At 49.2% G+C, this 15,778-nt stretch overlaps 1 protein-coding gene across 1 annotated transcript in view; it reads left to right on the forward strand.

Moving 5' to 3' along the window:
• SLC6A17 (solute carrier family 6 member 17) overlaps positions 1–15,778 on the forward strand; it is a 304,194-nt gene that overhangs the window by 157,573 nt on the left and 130,843 nt on the right. The window contains exon 3 of the mRNA XM_086920393.1: positions 5,808–6,205. Within this exon, the coding sequence (XP_086776519.1) occupies positions 5,920–6,205 (286 nt within the window). The 5' untranslated portion in view covers positions 5,808–5,919. The remainder of the gene's footprint in view (positions 1–5,807; positions 6,206–15,778) is intronic.

The raw sequence follows: 15,778 nt of genomic DNA on the forward strand, positions 1-15,778 counted from the left end.
GCAGAGTGGCACTACCAGTATTGTATGGTAAGATTGGAGCCCCTTAGTTCGGTCCTGATGAAAGCCACATACCCACAGGGACCTTTGGCTGAAACATGTTGACCTATTTCTCAATATTCACATAGCGGTGACGGGATGATTGTTTTGTTTTCTTATTCACCGCACCTTTGTTTTTAGACTCCATACAGTTTCCTTACTGAATAAAGTCGCATGGGGGAACTGTGATGGCTTTTTAAACTCACTATTTCCTTTGGCCCCCCCACTCACTTTAGAAAGTGCATCCCTGTCGTCAGGTGTATGCCTGTCCTCCACCAAACTGGGTTTTTGGAGGGCAAGGACTGGCAGATGAAGTAGTGTGGCTCACTGGTTAGAGGCGGCAGACCCGAGAGCAGAGGACGGCCCGGGACCAGGGTTCGATTCCCGGCGCGGCAGGTTTCTGGACCAGGGTCAGCGGACTCGATAATTCTCTCGCCTCGGTGCCCACTCTGATCAGCGATCACACTCGGCAACTCTGGGCATTAGCTTGCCTCATCTTCACTAACGGCCCCACCAGACCGCCGGGGATGCCTGGTCTCACCCTGGAGATACCCATTAAGGGACCATCTCTCAGGGAAGCCAGGAAGGGTTTCGCAGCGGTCGAAGCGCCTTGGGACCCGACGGGTAAGTAGTGCGCTATATAAATGCCTATACATACATACATACATGATGAAGCATGACACCTGGTGGTGTGTGATGCCAGTCTATCACTTTTTGTGAGATGCCCTTGTCACCACTTGGCACTTCACATTGACTTGGTCATATTCTAGAAGTGGTTTCTATTTGTGACATGTGGATACTCTGCCAGGAAGAAGGATTGCTGTGCTGCCGAAGGACTGTCCCACTGCTGGACTTCAATCTGCTAGACTCCTGCTTTGCTGTGCTAACCTGCTGCCCCCTTGCTTGGGTGGTCCTGCATCTCTTGAATCCAGAACCTAGAGTGACTCCAAGGGCTAGTTGGCTGGCCTTCTGATCTCAAGCCTTAGGGCAGGGGTGTAACACAGGCCAGCGCAGCCCCTGCGGTGCGGGGGGCCCCAAGCTCCAGGAGGCCCACTCGGCACTGCACTCTGGCCGGAGAGCTCATGATTGAGCCCAGAGTGGGCCCCTCTACGTACCCTGCAGGGAGGCCCCCTCAGTTTTCGTTTCGCCAGTGCCTTAGGGACATAACAGGCTTCCAACGACCTTGTACCTGGACTCTGCCATCTGTAAGTCTACCCTGCCAAGTGATACCACCCAGTGCAATACCCATGAAAGTAGTCTTAAGGTGCTTTAATAGGCTCCGTGGAACCAGTAGAACCAACGCATCTCCTGTACTGCACGGCGCAACCCAGACCAGACTCGACAAATTTCCACTGCTACGTGGATTGGACCTGTCGCAAAGACCTGCATCACTGCCGCAACCCGCAACACCTTCAGAACCACAACTGTGCGATGCTTCCTCAGCTCAGGCCCTTGCATCCTCTGTCAAGGGTAGCCTTGAATACGACACCACACTCAGCCTCGCAGCTCTTCAGAACTGACGCATCGCCCTGCCTTCGCACCGCATCCTCGAAAACAGACATCAAATCCCAAGCCCCTGTCGACGGGATCTTTGATGCAGACAGAACAGGCCCTCTCACCCCAGCCTCACCACATCTCAGAACTGAAGCCTCTATAACATGGATCCATGCACTGCTCCACTAACCAGGATTTAATGTACTTTTGTTCAGCAGGCCTAACTGGGTCCCTGTAGCCGGCCTGCACTTCATCTCAGTCGGCGTGAACTTGTGACTGTTCCGGTCGAGCGTAACCAGTTATCCACAGTTGGCGCTTCACGCTTTTTGGCACTACTTGCTCTTAAAACTTTAAAATTCAATAGCTCTGGTTCTACTCATTAGATTTGTGTTGTTTAGTTATTGTTTCATTCATTAAATTAAGCTCTCATTTTCTAACCTGATGTGGGATTCGTTTTGTGCAGTGTTTTCACTGTTTTACTGTTTGAAGTGTTGCACAAATACTTTACACATTGTCTCTGAGTTAAGCCTGACTGCTGTGTGCCAAGCTTACAGGGGGTTGATCAGGGGTTAATTTCGGGTTTACTTGGGCCTTACCTTGACAAGGATTGTGGTTACTGCTTGATCAGGGCTCACACCCCTGTCAACCAGTAATCCAATGTTTTACAGTGGTGAATCCCAGTTCGCTTTTGAGAAGCTACAACATAGGACAGACATATCATAGGAAATTGGATACTTTCTGGCAGTCATATTGATTTGCTGAGAAACACAGTCCAGTTTCCAGAGATAACCGAGACTCTCTATCTCTTGTTCGTAGAATAAAATTACCCATTGATTTCAATATTATTGTTGTTATAGAGAATTACAGCATAAGCAGTATACAACTGTTTAGAGGACACTTTTTTCTTGTTTATATCTGAAATGTTATTGTTCTGCATTTTGCTATGGTAAGTAATCACCTATACCAGAGGTCAGCAAGTTACTCCAGAGCTACTGGTAGCTCACTAGTTCTCTGGAGGTAGAGTGTAAAAATAAGCCCAGCCCATTAGGTTATAGAGTGTGTTTGGGAACAATGAAGGAGGTAGCACTAATTATTCTGATACCCCTTGAGTCTCAGACAGCTAGGCCAATGTCAGTGCATTGTTCGAACACACAAACACACTGTGAAAGTCCAGGCGTTGGGGAAGCGGAGGAGCCTGCACCAATGCCACCTGTTTCCACTCTTCAATAAAACTATGTTGTGTACAGATATGTCATGGTGTAGGACCTGCTCTGTCAGCCTCTCTGTGTGAGTGAACACTGGGCCAGCAAAGAAGAATGAAGGTAGTTACTTGCAGAGATGTCTTAAGGCATGGGCAAAGCGGGCTGTGGCCCAGGGCCCCAACCCATCAAGGGACCCCTTCACTTAAACTTTTGGGACAGTCTCAGACTATATCGTTTTTAATAAGCTGTTTGTTTTCTTACTTTTGTAAATGTATGAAACAGCTCAGGCTGTCCAACCCGTTTGGCCCTACCTGAGCTAGAGGTGGTTAAAGAAAAATACCTGTTTGATCTGGTTAGATTCAGAAAGCACACTAACCTTTTAAAGTGCATAGGCTTAGCCCAGCTGCAAAGACATTTGCCTTTATTCAGCATGTGCAATTATGTAAAGACTAGAAGCCCGTCCCGACGTTGTCCGGGGATGGCCGATGTTCAGTGTTGCCTTTACTTTTTGTTTGGGTAGTAATGTGTGTTTAATTCATCCACAGGTTTTTATTGAGCCACACCTAATTTTGTTTTGCTGTCCTTGTTGAGAGTGTTCCGCCTGTGTGCGAATGTTGTTGTTTCCCAAATGTTGTAATTTGCGCCGCAAGTGCGGCAAGTGTTACAGTGGTCGCTCAGATGATTTGGCCTGAAATTGCTTGTTTGTGAAAGGGGCTTTCCTTGTTTACGTTTTCGATCCCTTTACTAATTTTTTTTTATCGGCGCAAGTACTGGCAGCATTCCACTGATAACGCAGAGTGTTTGAAATTCGAAAGTGTTTGTGTAAGTTTTAAATTTTGTCCGCAGCATACGTAATTATTCGGAGCATTGTGAGTAAAGTCTCGTTCATGTTCCGTCGATTGGCTTTCTTGTCTAAGAAATGGGCGCCTATTTGTTTACGTTCCTCCCCCTGTGACAACGTTGTCGTTTGTCAAATGGTTAAACATTTGTTATATTTTTGTATCGCAACTCGTGTGTGTGTTAATCATTGTGTGTGGTGATTGGTGGGCTGTGCGAAGCAACGCGAATGATAGGCGGCCCTTTTTGTAAGCCTGCCCCCTGTGGCACTGTATTATTATGGAAGGCGCGCCCCTTTTTAGATGTCATCCCACGAAGGCGTTAATGTTTGAAGGGTAACGCTGACGAATGCGCCAATGTCGAGGTGAGTGATAGGCGGCCCTTTGCAAATGCGCGGGATGCACAGTTAAGTGTGTGCCTTGCACAGTGAAATCATTGAAATCGCATTTGCGCTATGCACATTGAAGTGTGTGGTGAAGTGTGTGCCTTGCACAGTGAAATCAGTGAAATCGTTTGGCATATGTTTGTTGTTTGTACTTTGGGCCATGCCCCAGTAAACGCCCACATCTTTTGTTTGACACGCCCCTCTAAACGCCCACCTCTTTTCTTTGACACGCCCACGCTAACGCCCACAAGGGACTACTTTCCCACTTTTGGCGTTTTTGCTTTTTTAATGTATATGGTGTCCACATCTATAGCCTATGTCCTTCTGCTACATCTCCCCTTTCAAATGGTGTATTGGGTGTAGTGATTGGTGCAGTACTTTTTGAGTTTACCTGGCTCAAAGGTTTGTGTTCTCTCTTTATAATAGTAGTATAGATAGGCATTGTGTGCTCCCTCTGTGATTGCATCGTCCTTGTGAGCGGCTTCCAGCAGTTTCAGTCACAACCCGCTGCCTTCTGAGTCTTAATACCTGTCTAGCGCAGCACAAGCAGTGCAGTACACAAAAGAACCCATCATCACCGTATGTCCAAATGGTGATGACAGACTAGATTCAACACACATTGTGGGTAGAAGACCTAGTTGGACCACAAGTCTTTATGCTTTTCTGGCAGGTAGACCAAATGTCATTGCGCAATGCAGAGCAGCATAATTTGCTCTCTCCATGGCTGCACTACCGACATGAAGCAGCAGATGGGCTGGTGAGATCACAGCTAGTGCCACTTGATTCAGTGTCCTTGTCCCTTACTGAGCAGTGTCTAAAGTGCAGGGATCAAAAAAGCACCCTCCATATGCACAGGCCCAAAGGGTGAAACACCAATCCGTTGCACCTTGCACAACATGCAGCAGTCTTGTTTACACCACTAGTCTTTCTGCTTCTCTGGTGCTCAGAAGCACTGCTTGTCCCAACTTTAGGTCCAGATCTAGCCCGGCCAAGAAAGAGGGTTGTCAATGATCTGACCATAGTCACAGACAGCGTGAATGACACTATAGTAGATAATACATCCAAAGGTGTTCCGAGCAGGGGGCTCCCTCGTTGTGTTTGGCCCGGGCCCCCAAAATCTTTCAAATGTCCCTGGTTACTTGAACGCGGTACTCCGGGGGGAGGTTATTTTCAGTAACCCTACAAGGGATGCCCATACCTGCAATCATATTGGACGTGATATTATTCAGGAGTACTGAAGAACCACATAGGAATAATTGGCATTCAGCAAGCACAGTACTAATGCCAAGGCCCTGGGACCACCAGAAATAAAGGACAGTCACTCACCAGAGAATTGCCCCATAACCACCAACTGTCCCAGGACCTGAAGGAACAGCCTGTCACTATTCATGTGACTGACCAATGCTTGTCAAACACATGCATCTTTCAAACATTATAAACCATACAGCGAAATATTGCTGTATGGTTTATAATATTTGAGAGGTGCATGCCAAACTCCATGCTGCACTGCTGAGCTGTGCTGTGCCCATTAATGACACGCAGGATGAAACGAAAGACAATGTATTACACCGAATTGTTGCATAGCTGCGAATCTTAAATGCTCAGCTTTTTCTTTAAACACAGAGAAGTGAACGCTGTCGCTGTTCTAATATTCTGTTTTAAGGGGCCAGGCCCTTACACAATGTTATTCATCCCCCTAGGTGCCTGGTGGCGAGTGAGTTTTCAATGTGTTTTACACAAACAAGCACATTCATTCAATCTCTTCTTCGCTCGGACATTCCTTCACGTGCTCACTCACGCATTCACTCTTTTCTTCCAGATTCTCTTGCTCACTCTTTTTGTCTTTCCTACAGATCTCCTTGTTGGCCGGTGATCGAGTGTCGGGACCCTGAGCTCCTCTGCCATAACCCCCTTGGGTTTGTTTCTTCTCGTGACTGACTGCCTCTCGGGGCCCCAGGCTCCCCAATGCCTAAGACCAGTAAGGTGACGCAGCGGGAGCACAGCAATGAGCTGGTCACGGAGTCCGTGGCCGACCTGCTGGGCCACGAGGAGCCCGTGGACTACAAGCTCAGCTCCTTCAACGTGTCCGCAGAGACCCCGACGCAAGCCAAGGCTGTGGAGGAGGGCACCGAGGTGGAGGACCGGCCGGCGTGGAACAGCAAGCTGCAGTACATCCTGGCCCAGATCGGCTACTCCGTCGGACTCGGGAATGTCTGGCGGTTCCCCTACTTGTGCCAGAAAAATGGCGGAGGTGAGAGGCTATTTGTGTGTCTTGTTTTTGGAGCATTCACTGTCTATAGTGTGTCTTGGATGCAGAGTAGCCCCGTTGAGTCACAGAGCTGTAGGAGTACATTTAACTGTTTGATAGTCACGTGGGGGCTCCACTCCTCGCATATTTTTTGTGAGGTAAAGATGTCGAGTAAAAGATTTAAATTCTCTGGGAACTAGAAAAGGTAGAAAGGCAGTGCTGGTGCTCTTGACTGGAAGTACTGCAGTGTCTATACAGGAAGTTCTAAAAAGCATCAGGTTATATGAGTATAAGCTGGCCAGGTGTTTCCGGTGAAAGCTAGAAAGCAAGAAAAAAGAAGGCCAAGTGGGAAAATTATGAGGTATGATGGCTGGAGGGCAGGGGAAGGGGTATCATTTCGAAGCACGTAGTAAGGGAAGTGCTACAAGATGCACGTATTTATGTTTGTGAACCTTAAATAGGAAGGTGGCTAAACCATCAGGCTCTTGTCTCCAGGAAAAGTAGGTAAAGTAGCAGAGAGAAGGACTTTAGAAGGAACCAGCAATGATGGTGAGCAAAAGACTCCACTTATGTTTCCTTCAAAGACCGTTCCAGTGGCCAAAATGGATATCGTACGGTCATATTCAAAGAAGTATGAAGAAGAAACATGGGGCCTCATTTATGAAAAGTGACGCATCGCTGCGTGAAAACAGCGATGCGTCACTTTTCACTGCGCACCCCTTACGACATTCCTGATGCGTCATATTTAATGTATGACGCATCATGTCGCAAGGAGTTACAGATACGTCAGTATTTCTGACGTACCTGTCAGCGCAAAAGTGACGCTTTGCTGGAGTGTGTCACAAAAGTGACGCAACTCCAGCAATGCGTCCTTTCACATGGGGAAAGCCCCATGTGAAAGGGCTTGCGTCAGTCTTACGCCTGCTGTGAGGCAGGCGCAAGATTTTAACGCAACAGCGTCCTAAAAGTGACGCAGTGAAATCTCATAGATTTCACTGCGTTACTATTACGAGGCTTTTTGCAGGGGAACGCCCCCTCTGCATACATTATACCTGACGCAGGTATAATGTGGCGCAGGGGTTTAAAAAGTGACGCATCTACCGAGATGCGTCACTTATTAAATATGGCGCAACAAGGCGCATTTTTTACACCGCTGGTGCGTCACAAAAAGTGACGCACCGGCGGCGCAAAACTGACGCAAGCCTTCATAAATAAGGCCCATGGTGTTGGGTGTGTTGCAATTCAGAGCACCGTTTTAAGGTTGCCCAATATAGTCACATAAGTCTCTGAGGTCCTCCGGCGTATTACTCCTCTCATGCATAGATCCATAGGCAGTGAGTGGAGGATGCTAAGAGATGAAGATGTTGCCCTTTTCTTAGAGACCATTGTTACCCTATAGGGTGGCTTGTCACTGGTGGGACAGCTGGGAGCCCGTGGTCAGTATCAAAATGAGATCAAAAACCATCAGTAAAAAAATATAAGCCTTACATTCTGGTGGAAAATTAGGGAGTGTATAGAGAAATCGAACATTTTAATTTTCTTCATAGCTTAGAAACCATATAAAAGAAAGAGCGGCCACTTACTCTCATTTTTTGTATTTGAGGAGCAATGAGAAATGAGCAATGAGAAATCCAGCAGTGGTCGACAAAAGCATTCTTGAAGGAGTATAATGTCTATTTGTTTGTAGAAATAGGGCGGAGGGACATGCAATGAAAAGAAAGACGAACCTCTGTGGCTTTTGAAGATAATTCTTTTTCCACTCGGGAGCCCATAAGGCAGCCTTACGTGAGAAAATCCAAGCTGTAGGAAATAATCAATGTATTGCATAGAGGGCCTGATTTTGCGTATTCTGCAGTGTCAAAATAAGTGCAGAGGCAAACCCAACCACGTACGAAGAATTCCATAGCTCATGTGTTAAAGAATTATTGATTCAGGCACTGCCTTCCTTGAGGGGATGGGCAGAGTGAAATGGTCTTACAGGAAGCAGATGTGGAAAAAGCAAAATGAGAATATGTTAGATATCAGGGTGCTAGAGGACAAAGGCCTCTATATCAAATCCGACATTTCTCAGTGATAAACAAGACAAGGGGAAGACATTGGTTGTGAAAGCCACCGACTTGATGACTTTAAAGAAGGAATATTACATACAATCAGAATCTCCGATTTCTCTTGTGTCTAGCTTTAGTGGAATGGAGCCCACCCACTTAGCAATGGCCATGAAGCAATTTTGGAAGTTTTCTTTGGCTTCTGCAGGAATGTCATTTAACCAGTAAACAATCTGGGTGTTGTTCACATATGCAGCAAGTGAAAACCTGAACCAGCAGATAAGTTCAGCTAATGGAACAACAAAAATACATTTGTACTTAGTGGACTTGGAGATAACCCCTCATGGACTGCGTGGGAAATGTTTCCTTTCAGATTGAAACAATGGTGTGAATACAGCCTGTGTCAGATTAAACAGAAATAAGGTGATCCAAGCCCAAATCCTGCTGCAGTTCCCACAGCGAAAATGGCGCCTGGACCTGTGGAAGATTCAGAGGGAGTGCTCTGGCTGCTTGAAAGACTGCCTTGCTGTCTGAGAAGGAAGATTGGACCTGTCTTCATCCCAAGCCCCCCAGAGAGACTAAAGGGTCAGTTGGCTGACCTTCTGTGTGATTTACAGGGACACTACAATCTTTAGAGGCCTCCATGCAGCTGCCTGCTGCAAGTGGACGTGCCTACACCTGCAACTGCAACTGCACCTGCTTGAGCTCTGCTGCTGTCCTCTGCTGAACTGGACCCTTAGCTGGCATCAGTGAGGGTCCTCAAAGGAAGAAAATGTAAACATCTTGAATTTTAGGATCCTCGTGACTGCGAATGGGCCAGTTCAAGGAAGATTCTGATGCCTCTGACGACCGCCAACGCAAAGCTCCGGTCAAACCTGCGTCTTGTGTGATGACTGTCCATGGCGACCAGCAACACGAAACCTGCACTTTGTGTTACAGCCATGACCGAACACGATGCTCCTCCTTGCGGCCTCCTCCACTGCAATCTAAACTCTTTGTGACAGACTGACAAGGTAACCTTTTCAGGGGTACTAACCTGTTCCTTGTATCCGACCCACGCTGCATCTCGGTTGGCCGGAACTTCTGATTTTCTCCCAGTCTAGCCTGACCTTGAGTGCCGATTTGTGCTTTTAGGCGCTATTTCCTTTAACATTGCATATTTCTTGTGTAGTGTTTGAATTCTTCTCATTTTTAGTATCATTTCATTAATTAAAATGTACCCTTTTTGCTCTGTGATGGAGAGGGGTTTAGAGGGTCAGTTTTCTTCAATATTCCAAATAAACAGAATAGCGCAGTGATCTGACCATAATGCCTGAATCTGAACACGAGATAGAGGAAGAATTATCAAAAGGAGATGCATTGACCCAGACAACAAGTGGCAGAAGTCAAATTTCCCCACACAGTTTCGAGAAAATAAATTGCTGTTCCATTTTAAAGTGCTTTGCGTTGTCTCTGACATAAGGAAAAACAAGGATATTGTATTTTTCTCTTTTTAGGTCAATCCTGCCAGACAGCAAAGCTGTCTGGTTATGAAAGACTTATTGGAGACATGTCGATGACTGACCTAGAAAGCAGTTCCAGCCATTGCTTTCCTTTGTCTTTTTTGTCACTTTAATTTTCTTGGTTTTTGTCTGACGGCTTTATTTGTTTTAGCTCATCCATCTAGTCTTTTGCCTTCCCTTGGAGGGCAGCCTGTTTACCATCTCTCTTATTGGCTCCTGTTATCCATCCCCAAGTGTCTGTCTTCTGGGAACTTTTTTTCTTTTTCTTAAAGCACTCCATGAAAAGTGCATATGCTTCCCCCGTTCTCCATGTTTCTCACTCCTCAGTCCATTTCTTTTCATAACCTTATAAAAAAGTTATTTTCCACAGGTATGTTGTTAGAGCCACTCTTATGAATGCTTTCACTCTTATCTCGCTTTGCCCTTCGAGCCGCTCTCTATTGCACTTTAATTTCTCAGTGCACTCTCTCCTGTTCGTTCACTTCCAAACCCCCCATGTTGCTTTGCCTCTGTTTGCTTCTGTCCAGTCGCCCTCCGTATTTTTTCCCCCTCCAACCGCGGACTCCATGTTGCCTCCCCTTGCGCTCCCCTGTGGTGCTTCCTTCAACCAGCGACGGCTCGTGGAGGGAGTTACGGTGGGGCAGGAGGGCGGGGAGGGGGAGGGGCAGGGCGGAGGTTGCTAAAAACCGGCATATGGATAATTGCAGGTAAGTAAACAATTTAATTAATGAAACGAATTTCGTAGTGCGCCTTGCATCGCAAAATGCAATGCAGTGCGAGCTACGAAATTCGTTTTATTAATTAAATTGTTTACTTACCTGCAATTATCCATATGCCGGTTTTTAGCAACCTCCGCCCTGCCCCTCCCCCTCCCCGCCCTCCTGCCCCACCGTAACTCCCTCCACGAGCCGTCGCTGCCTTCAACCCTCTGTGTTGCTTCCCCCTTCCAGTTGCTTCCTCATATATTGTAATGGATTCTGTAGTGTTGGTGATTCCCAGACTGTAGGGATGCCTAATTTGCCCACAGTCGCCTGCGCGGGGGTGGATTCACGCAGCACCAACTAATGAAACCCCACACACCGTCACTGTCGGAAGTGACGTGCACGAGCGCACGTCCCCCTTTTATTTTGCCCCGCAGGCCACGCCTGGCCTGCGGATGTAGGGGTGCATGTACGTGTATCATCTAGAACGCTAACAGCACTACATCTCTATCCAACTATACAAAATTTCAACAATGTCCAAAACATTTGACCCAATGAGACATAAAGTTCCAAACATGAAGCTCTGTACTTGCGTGTCCCTTGGTGGTAGTTTCAGGGTCTCAGCTAACAGGCATAGTCCTTTAACTTCTGACTTGGGGGTGGATTGGTATGCAGGTTGTATCTCGGAATGTTACCTCTGCCCTGCGCCATGGGGCGGGGTGCGTCCCTTCGAGGGGTTGACCCAGCTGGTGACCCACACCCTGGCTCCGGTATTGCTTCGTTGGTTCCAGCCGATGGGTTATCCTCCCCCTCGTGTGTCATGCCTCTCGGGGACCGATTGTCTTCATTCATGATTTCCGGATTTGATCTCGACTCCGGGGATATCACCTTAAACCAGGAGGTGTTCCTCGATACTTCCTCGCCTTCCTTTCGGGCGGTCACCATGGTACCCTTTGTGGCTGTTACAGTCCATTGACCTGGTTCGTAAGGGGTCTGGAACTTCCCCCCAGGTCGTCTATTTCGTATGACTACTTACGCTCCCTGGCACAGTCGCCTTGGTGCAGCTCTCCGGCGCCGGCTCGCTCTCTGATTGTTTTGTCGCCTTCGTTCTTGGGTGTCTTCCATGTGACTCGGGTTCGGCACCAGCCCCAGTGCGATGGGGAGGAGATCTCTGCGCTGGCCTTGGAACATGAGGGTCCACGGGCTCTTCTGGGTGGTGCAGTGAGGGGTTCCTCGATATTCACGTAAGAAGTCATGAAGTCTCTGCTCCGGATCGGCTTGCTCTACCACGGCGATCCTGAACATCTTATTGATGGTCCGCATAAATCTTTCTGCTTCCCCATTTGCTTTTGGCCACTGAGGTGTGATGCGTCGGTGCTTGATGCCCCGGGTCTTTAGGAACGTGGCGAACTCCGCTCCCTGGAATGGTGGTCCGTTGTCGCTCCGTATTTCTTCAGGGTAGCCAAACATCGAGAACATCTTCTCTAGTGCCGGCCCCACGTGTGTGAAGGCCGTGGAATTGACTCTTTCGACTAGTGGGTACTTGGAGTACGAGTCGATTGCTACCATGGTGTGTCCTTCTCCCGGGAAGCTCCCGAAGTCTAGGTTGACCTTAGCCCAGGGGGTCCTGCATGCTTCTTCCGTGATTACAGGTGCCGGCCTCTCGGGGTCACTCGTCAGTTGGCAGGACATGCAGTTTTTCACATATTCCTCCACCATGGCTTCCAGTTCAGGGAACCACACCTTCTCTTGCATGCGTGCCTTCATCTTCGTAGCACCCTGATGGCCGCCATGAGCCAGTTGTGTGGCTTGGTGCCTGAGGCTCTGTGGTATCACCAGGCGTGATCCCCTCAACAGCACACCTTCTTCTGTGGCGCTGAGTTCGTGCCGGACATGCCATATCTTCGTGAGGGCCTCTTTGTCTGCTGCGGTCCAGGTGTGGGAAGGGTGTAGGTAGTTGACCCAGGACCCTTCCTGAACGGCTTGTAGTGATCTCATGTATATATTGTCCTCAGCGGCTGCTTCCTTGATTTCAGCCATCGTCATGCACTGTGGACACGAGGTGAGGGCCACCCATTGTGCGTACTCCTCGCAGTCGTCATCTGCAGATACCGGCTCTTGTGGTATCGGGTGGCGCGATAGATAATCGGCAGGATTTTTGGCCCCTGGTCGATAGATCACCTCCATGCCATACGATTGAAGCTGGATCACCCATCTTTCAATGCGTGGTGGTGGGTGTGGGGCAGTTCCTTTGAAGAGAGGTACCAATGGCTGATGATCTGTGACCATGACGAATGAGTGGCCTTGTAGGTGTAGGTGGAAGTGACTGCAAGCCCACTTAATTGCAAGAGCCTCTCGCTCGATTTGGGCATACCTGGTCCCGGTTGGGGTCAACGCCTTACTGGCGAAAGCTAGTGCTGTCCATTGGCCGGGCTCATGCTCCTGGGTCAGGACCGCTCCCAGACCCACCGGGCTGGCGTCGACAATCACCTCGGTCCGTTTGGCAGGGTCGAAGTAGGATAGTGTTGCATTCTCCAGGAGGGCATCCTTAATCCCCTGAAAGGCATAGTTTTCCTTCGGGCCCCATTGCCACTTGGCGTCCGTTTTAGTTAGCGCTCGTAGGGGTTCACTGCGGGTGGCTAGGCCTGGTATGAACCGGCCACAGTAGGTGGCCATACCGAGGAAACTTCTCACCTCCGTTGGTGACTTTGACGCTGGGGCATCCTTGATGGACTTGGATTTCCTCGGGTCGATTTGAATTCCATCTTGGTTAAAAACATAACCGAAGAACTCAATTGAGGATTGAAAGAATTGACATTTATCTTTGTGGAGTGTTGCTCCATATGTGCTCAGCCTCTTCAAGACATCTCGAAGGTGTTTGTAATGTTCGGACGCGGTGGCGGAGTGGATTAAAATGTCGTCACTGACATTAATTACCCCAGGCAAACCAGACAGGAGTTCTCTGATTGTATTTTGAAACACCTCCGCCGCCGAGGATATTCCAAAGTTGAGGCGTTTGTACCGCCGGAGGCCAAGATGAGTACTGAATGTGGTGATGAAGCTGCTCTCCTCTGCAAGGGGTAGTTGATGATAGCTAGCGTTGAAATCGATTTTCGAGAACCACCTCGATCCGTTTACATCGGCCACTATGTCGTCCATCGTGGGCGTTAAGTGTCTTTCCCTCCGGATGGCGGTGTTCGGCAACCGCATGTCGATACACAGGCGAATCTCGCCTGGCTGCTTGGGCTTCTCGACTATGACCATGGGCGAGCCCATGGGGTGGGTCCTGTTACCTTTTCGATGACACCAAGGTTCTCAAGCTTCTCCAATTCCTTCTCCACCAACGGGCGGAGGTGGAACGGTATCCGGCGGTGGCGTAGGGCTGTGGGGGCGACCGATTTATCAATGTGGAGTTTGATAGGGTCGCATTTTATACAACCTAGGCCCTTGAACAATTCAGGGAAGCGTTCTAGCAGTTCATCCACCTGATGGGCTCGGATACGGTTGGCAAAGGCTATCAGTTTTAAGTCCTCTGCAGTGTGGCTGCTTAGCAGGGTGTCGGCTTCCCGGTCAATTATGTGCACTGTGGCCATTATTTCTGATTCATCTGCTCGGATGGGTATGATAATTTTTCCTTTGAGAGGTAGCGGTGTATCTGCTCCATATGCAAAAATTCTTGTGTTGGACCATAGGACCTCGGGCCGTGGTCGTAGTTTATTGAATCGTTGCAGCCCCATGACATTGACGGTGGCACCTGTGTCAATGATGGCCTTCACCTCGTTTTGTCCCATTTGCACCACTCATGTCGGTTGTGGTCGTCTCCTTTGCTTGAGTTCCCGGGCGAAAGAGATGACGTATGCCTCCTCATCTTCCGAGTCCGAGTCATCGTAGATCATGGGTAGATGTTTCTCTAGCTTCTCTTTGGGCGAGTCGGTTAGCGATAGTTGGCGGACAGCTTTCGTGGGTGTCCATGACTTTTTGGGGTTCCTAGATTGAGTTTTCCTTTGGCAGACTGACGCGAAGTGGTTTGGGATCCCACAATTTGCACATGTTTGTCCTTGGGCCGGACAGTCTTTGGCTGCATGGGGTTCATGGCCGCAGTAACCGCACCGAGCTTGAGGTGATTTCCTCTGGTATCCTTTCTGGGTCTGCCCACGTGGTCGAGGTCGCACGGCGTCGGCGCGTTCCACTTTGACGGCTTCTGTCTTGACGGGGGCTTTATGTAAGGCTTGTTCCATGGCCGTCTCTCTTACGTCTGAGAGTTCATGGGATCTGGCCAGGATGAGGATGTCTTCTAGGGAGATCCCTGGTTTGCGTAGGATGTGGCCTCTCAGCGTCTTGTCCCGACACCCTTGAATAAGTTGTCTTCTGTTGGCCCTCGGTTGATCCTCATCGGTGGAGCTGGCTAGTTCCCTGACGCGGGTGTGGAACTGATCCATTGATTCTCCTTCCCGTTCGCGTGCTTGTCCCAACTTGAATACCTCAAAGTCCACATTCAACTGCGGATCAAAATGGCCGTTGAGGGCGGCAACAGTGGCAACGTAGCTGTCGGCTGCGCCGGTGTTAGGGAGGTGTTTGAAAAGTCTAAAGATCTCATCCCCTGCGTAGTGGAGTAGTAACGACCTTTTCACAGCTTCATCCGTTTCCCTCGTAACCACGAAGTAGTTCTCAAGTCTTTCAAGCCAGATTTTCCATCGTGGTGAGGCCGTGGATAGGTCTATCGCTTCGCTGAAAGGTGGCAGTACCCCGGCAGCAGCGTGCTGGAAGGGAATGTTGATGACGGGCGCCGGTGCGTCGCCGTCCCCCATGGTGGAGCAGTTACAGTGGGTGGTGATAGTATGTTTTTAATTCGGGGTGCTCCCTCACAAGCAGCGTTGGCGCGCGTACCTTTCCAGGATGGTGTGTCTCTAAATCGGGGTGCTCCCTCACAAGCAGCGTCGGCGCGCGTACCTTTCCAGGGCGACCCCTCTCTTCTCCTCCAATTCGGCGTCCTTGCGTCGTTATTGCGACGTTCCTCACCAGCACCACGTGGCTCGCGGTCAGACAGGGGTAGGTGATTAGTGGCTCCTCCAGGACCCTCTGCCAGGCCTCCTATACCCCAGCAGCTGCCCCTCCAGCAGCTCAGCGAACCCCAGCCAAGCCGCCGACAACCTCACGAAATGGATCTGCACCTGCGCGGACGAACTCGCCCCTCTGAGGACCCCGCCCAGCAGACCCGGAAGCAAGAAGGCCCCGTGGTTCACCGACGAACTCAAGAGCTCCAAGAAGAACTGCCGTGCCCTCGAGAAAGCCTGGAGAAAAGACCCTACACCGGACAACATGACTACC

Source organism: Lissotriton vulgaris, chromosome 5 (assembly GCF_964263255.1).
Source record: "Lissotriton vulgaris chromosome 5, aLisVul1.2, whole genome shotgun sequence".
Classification (NCBI taxonomy): domain Eukaryota; kingdom Metazoa; phylum Chordata; class Amphibia; order Caudata; family Salamandridae; genus Lissotriton; species Lissotriton vulgaris.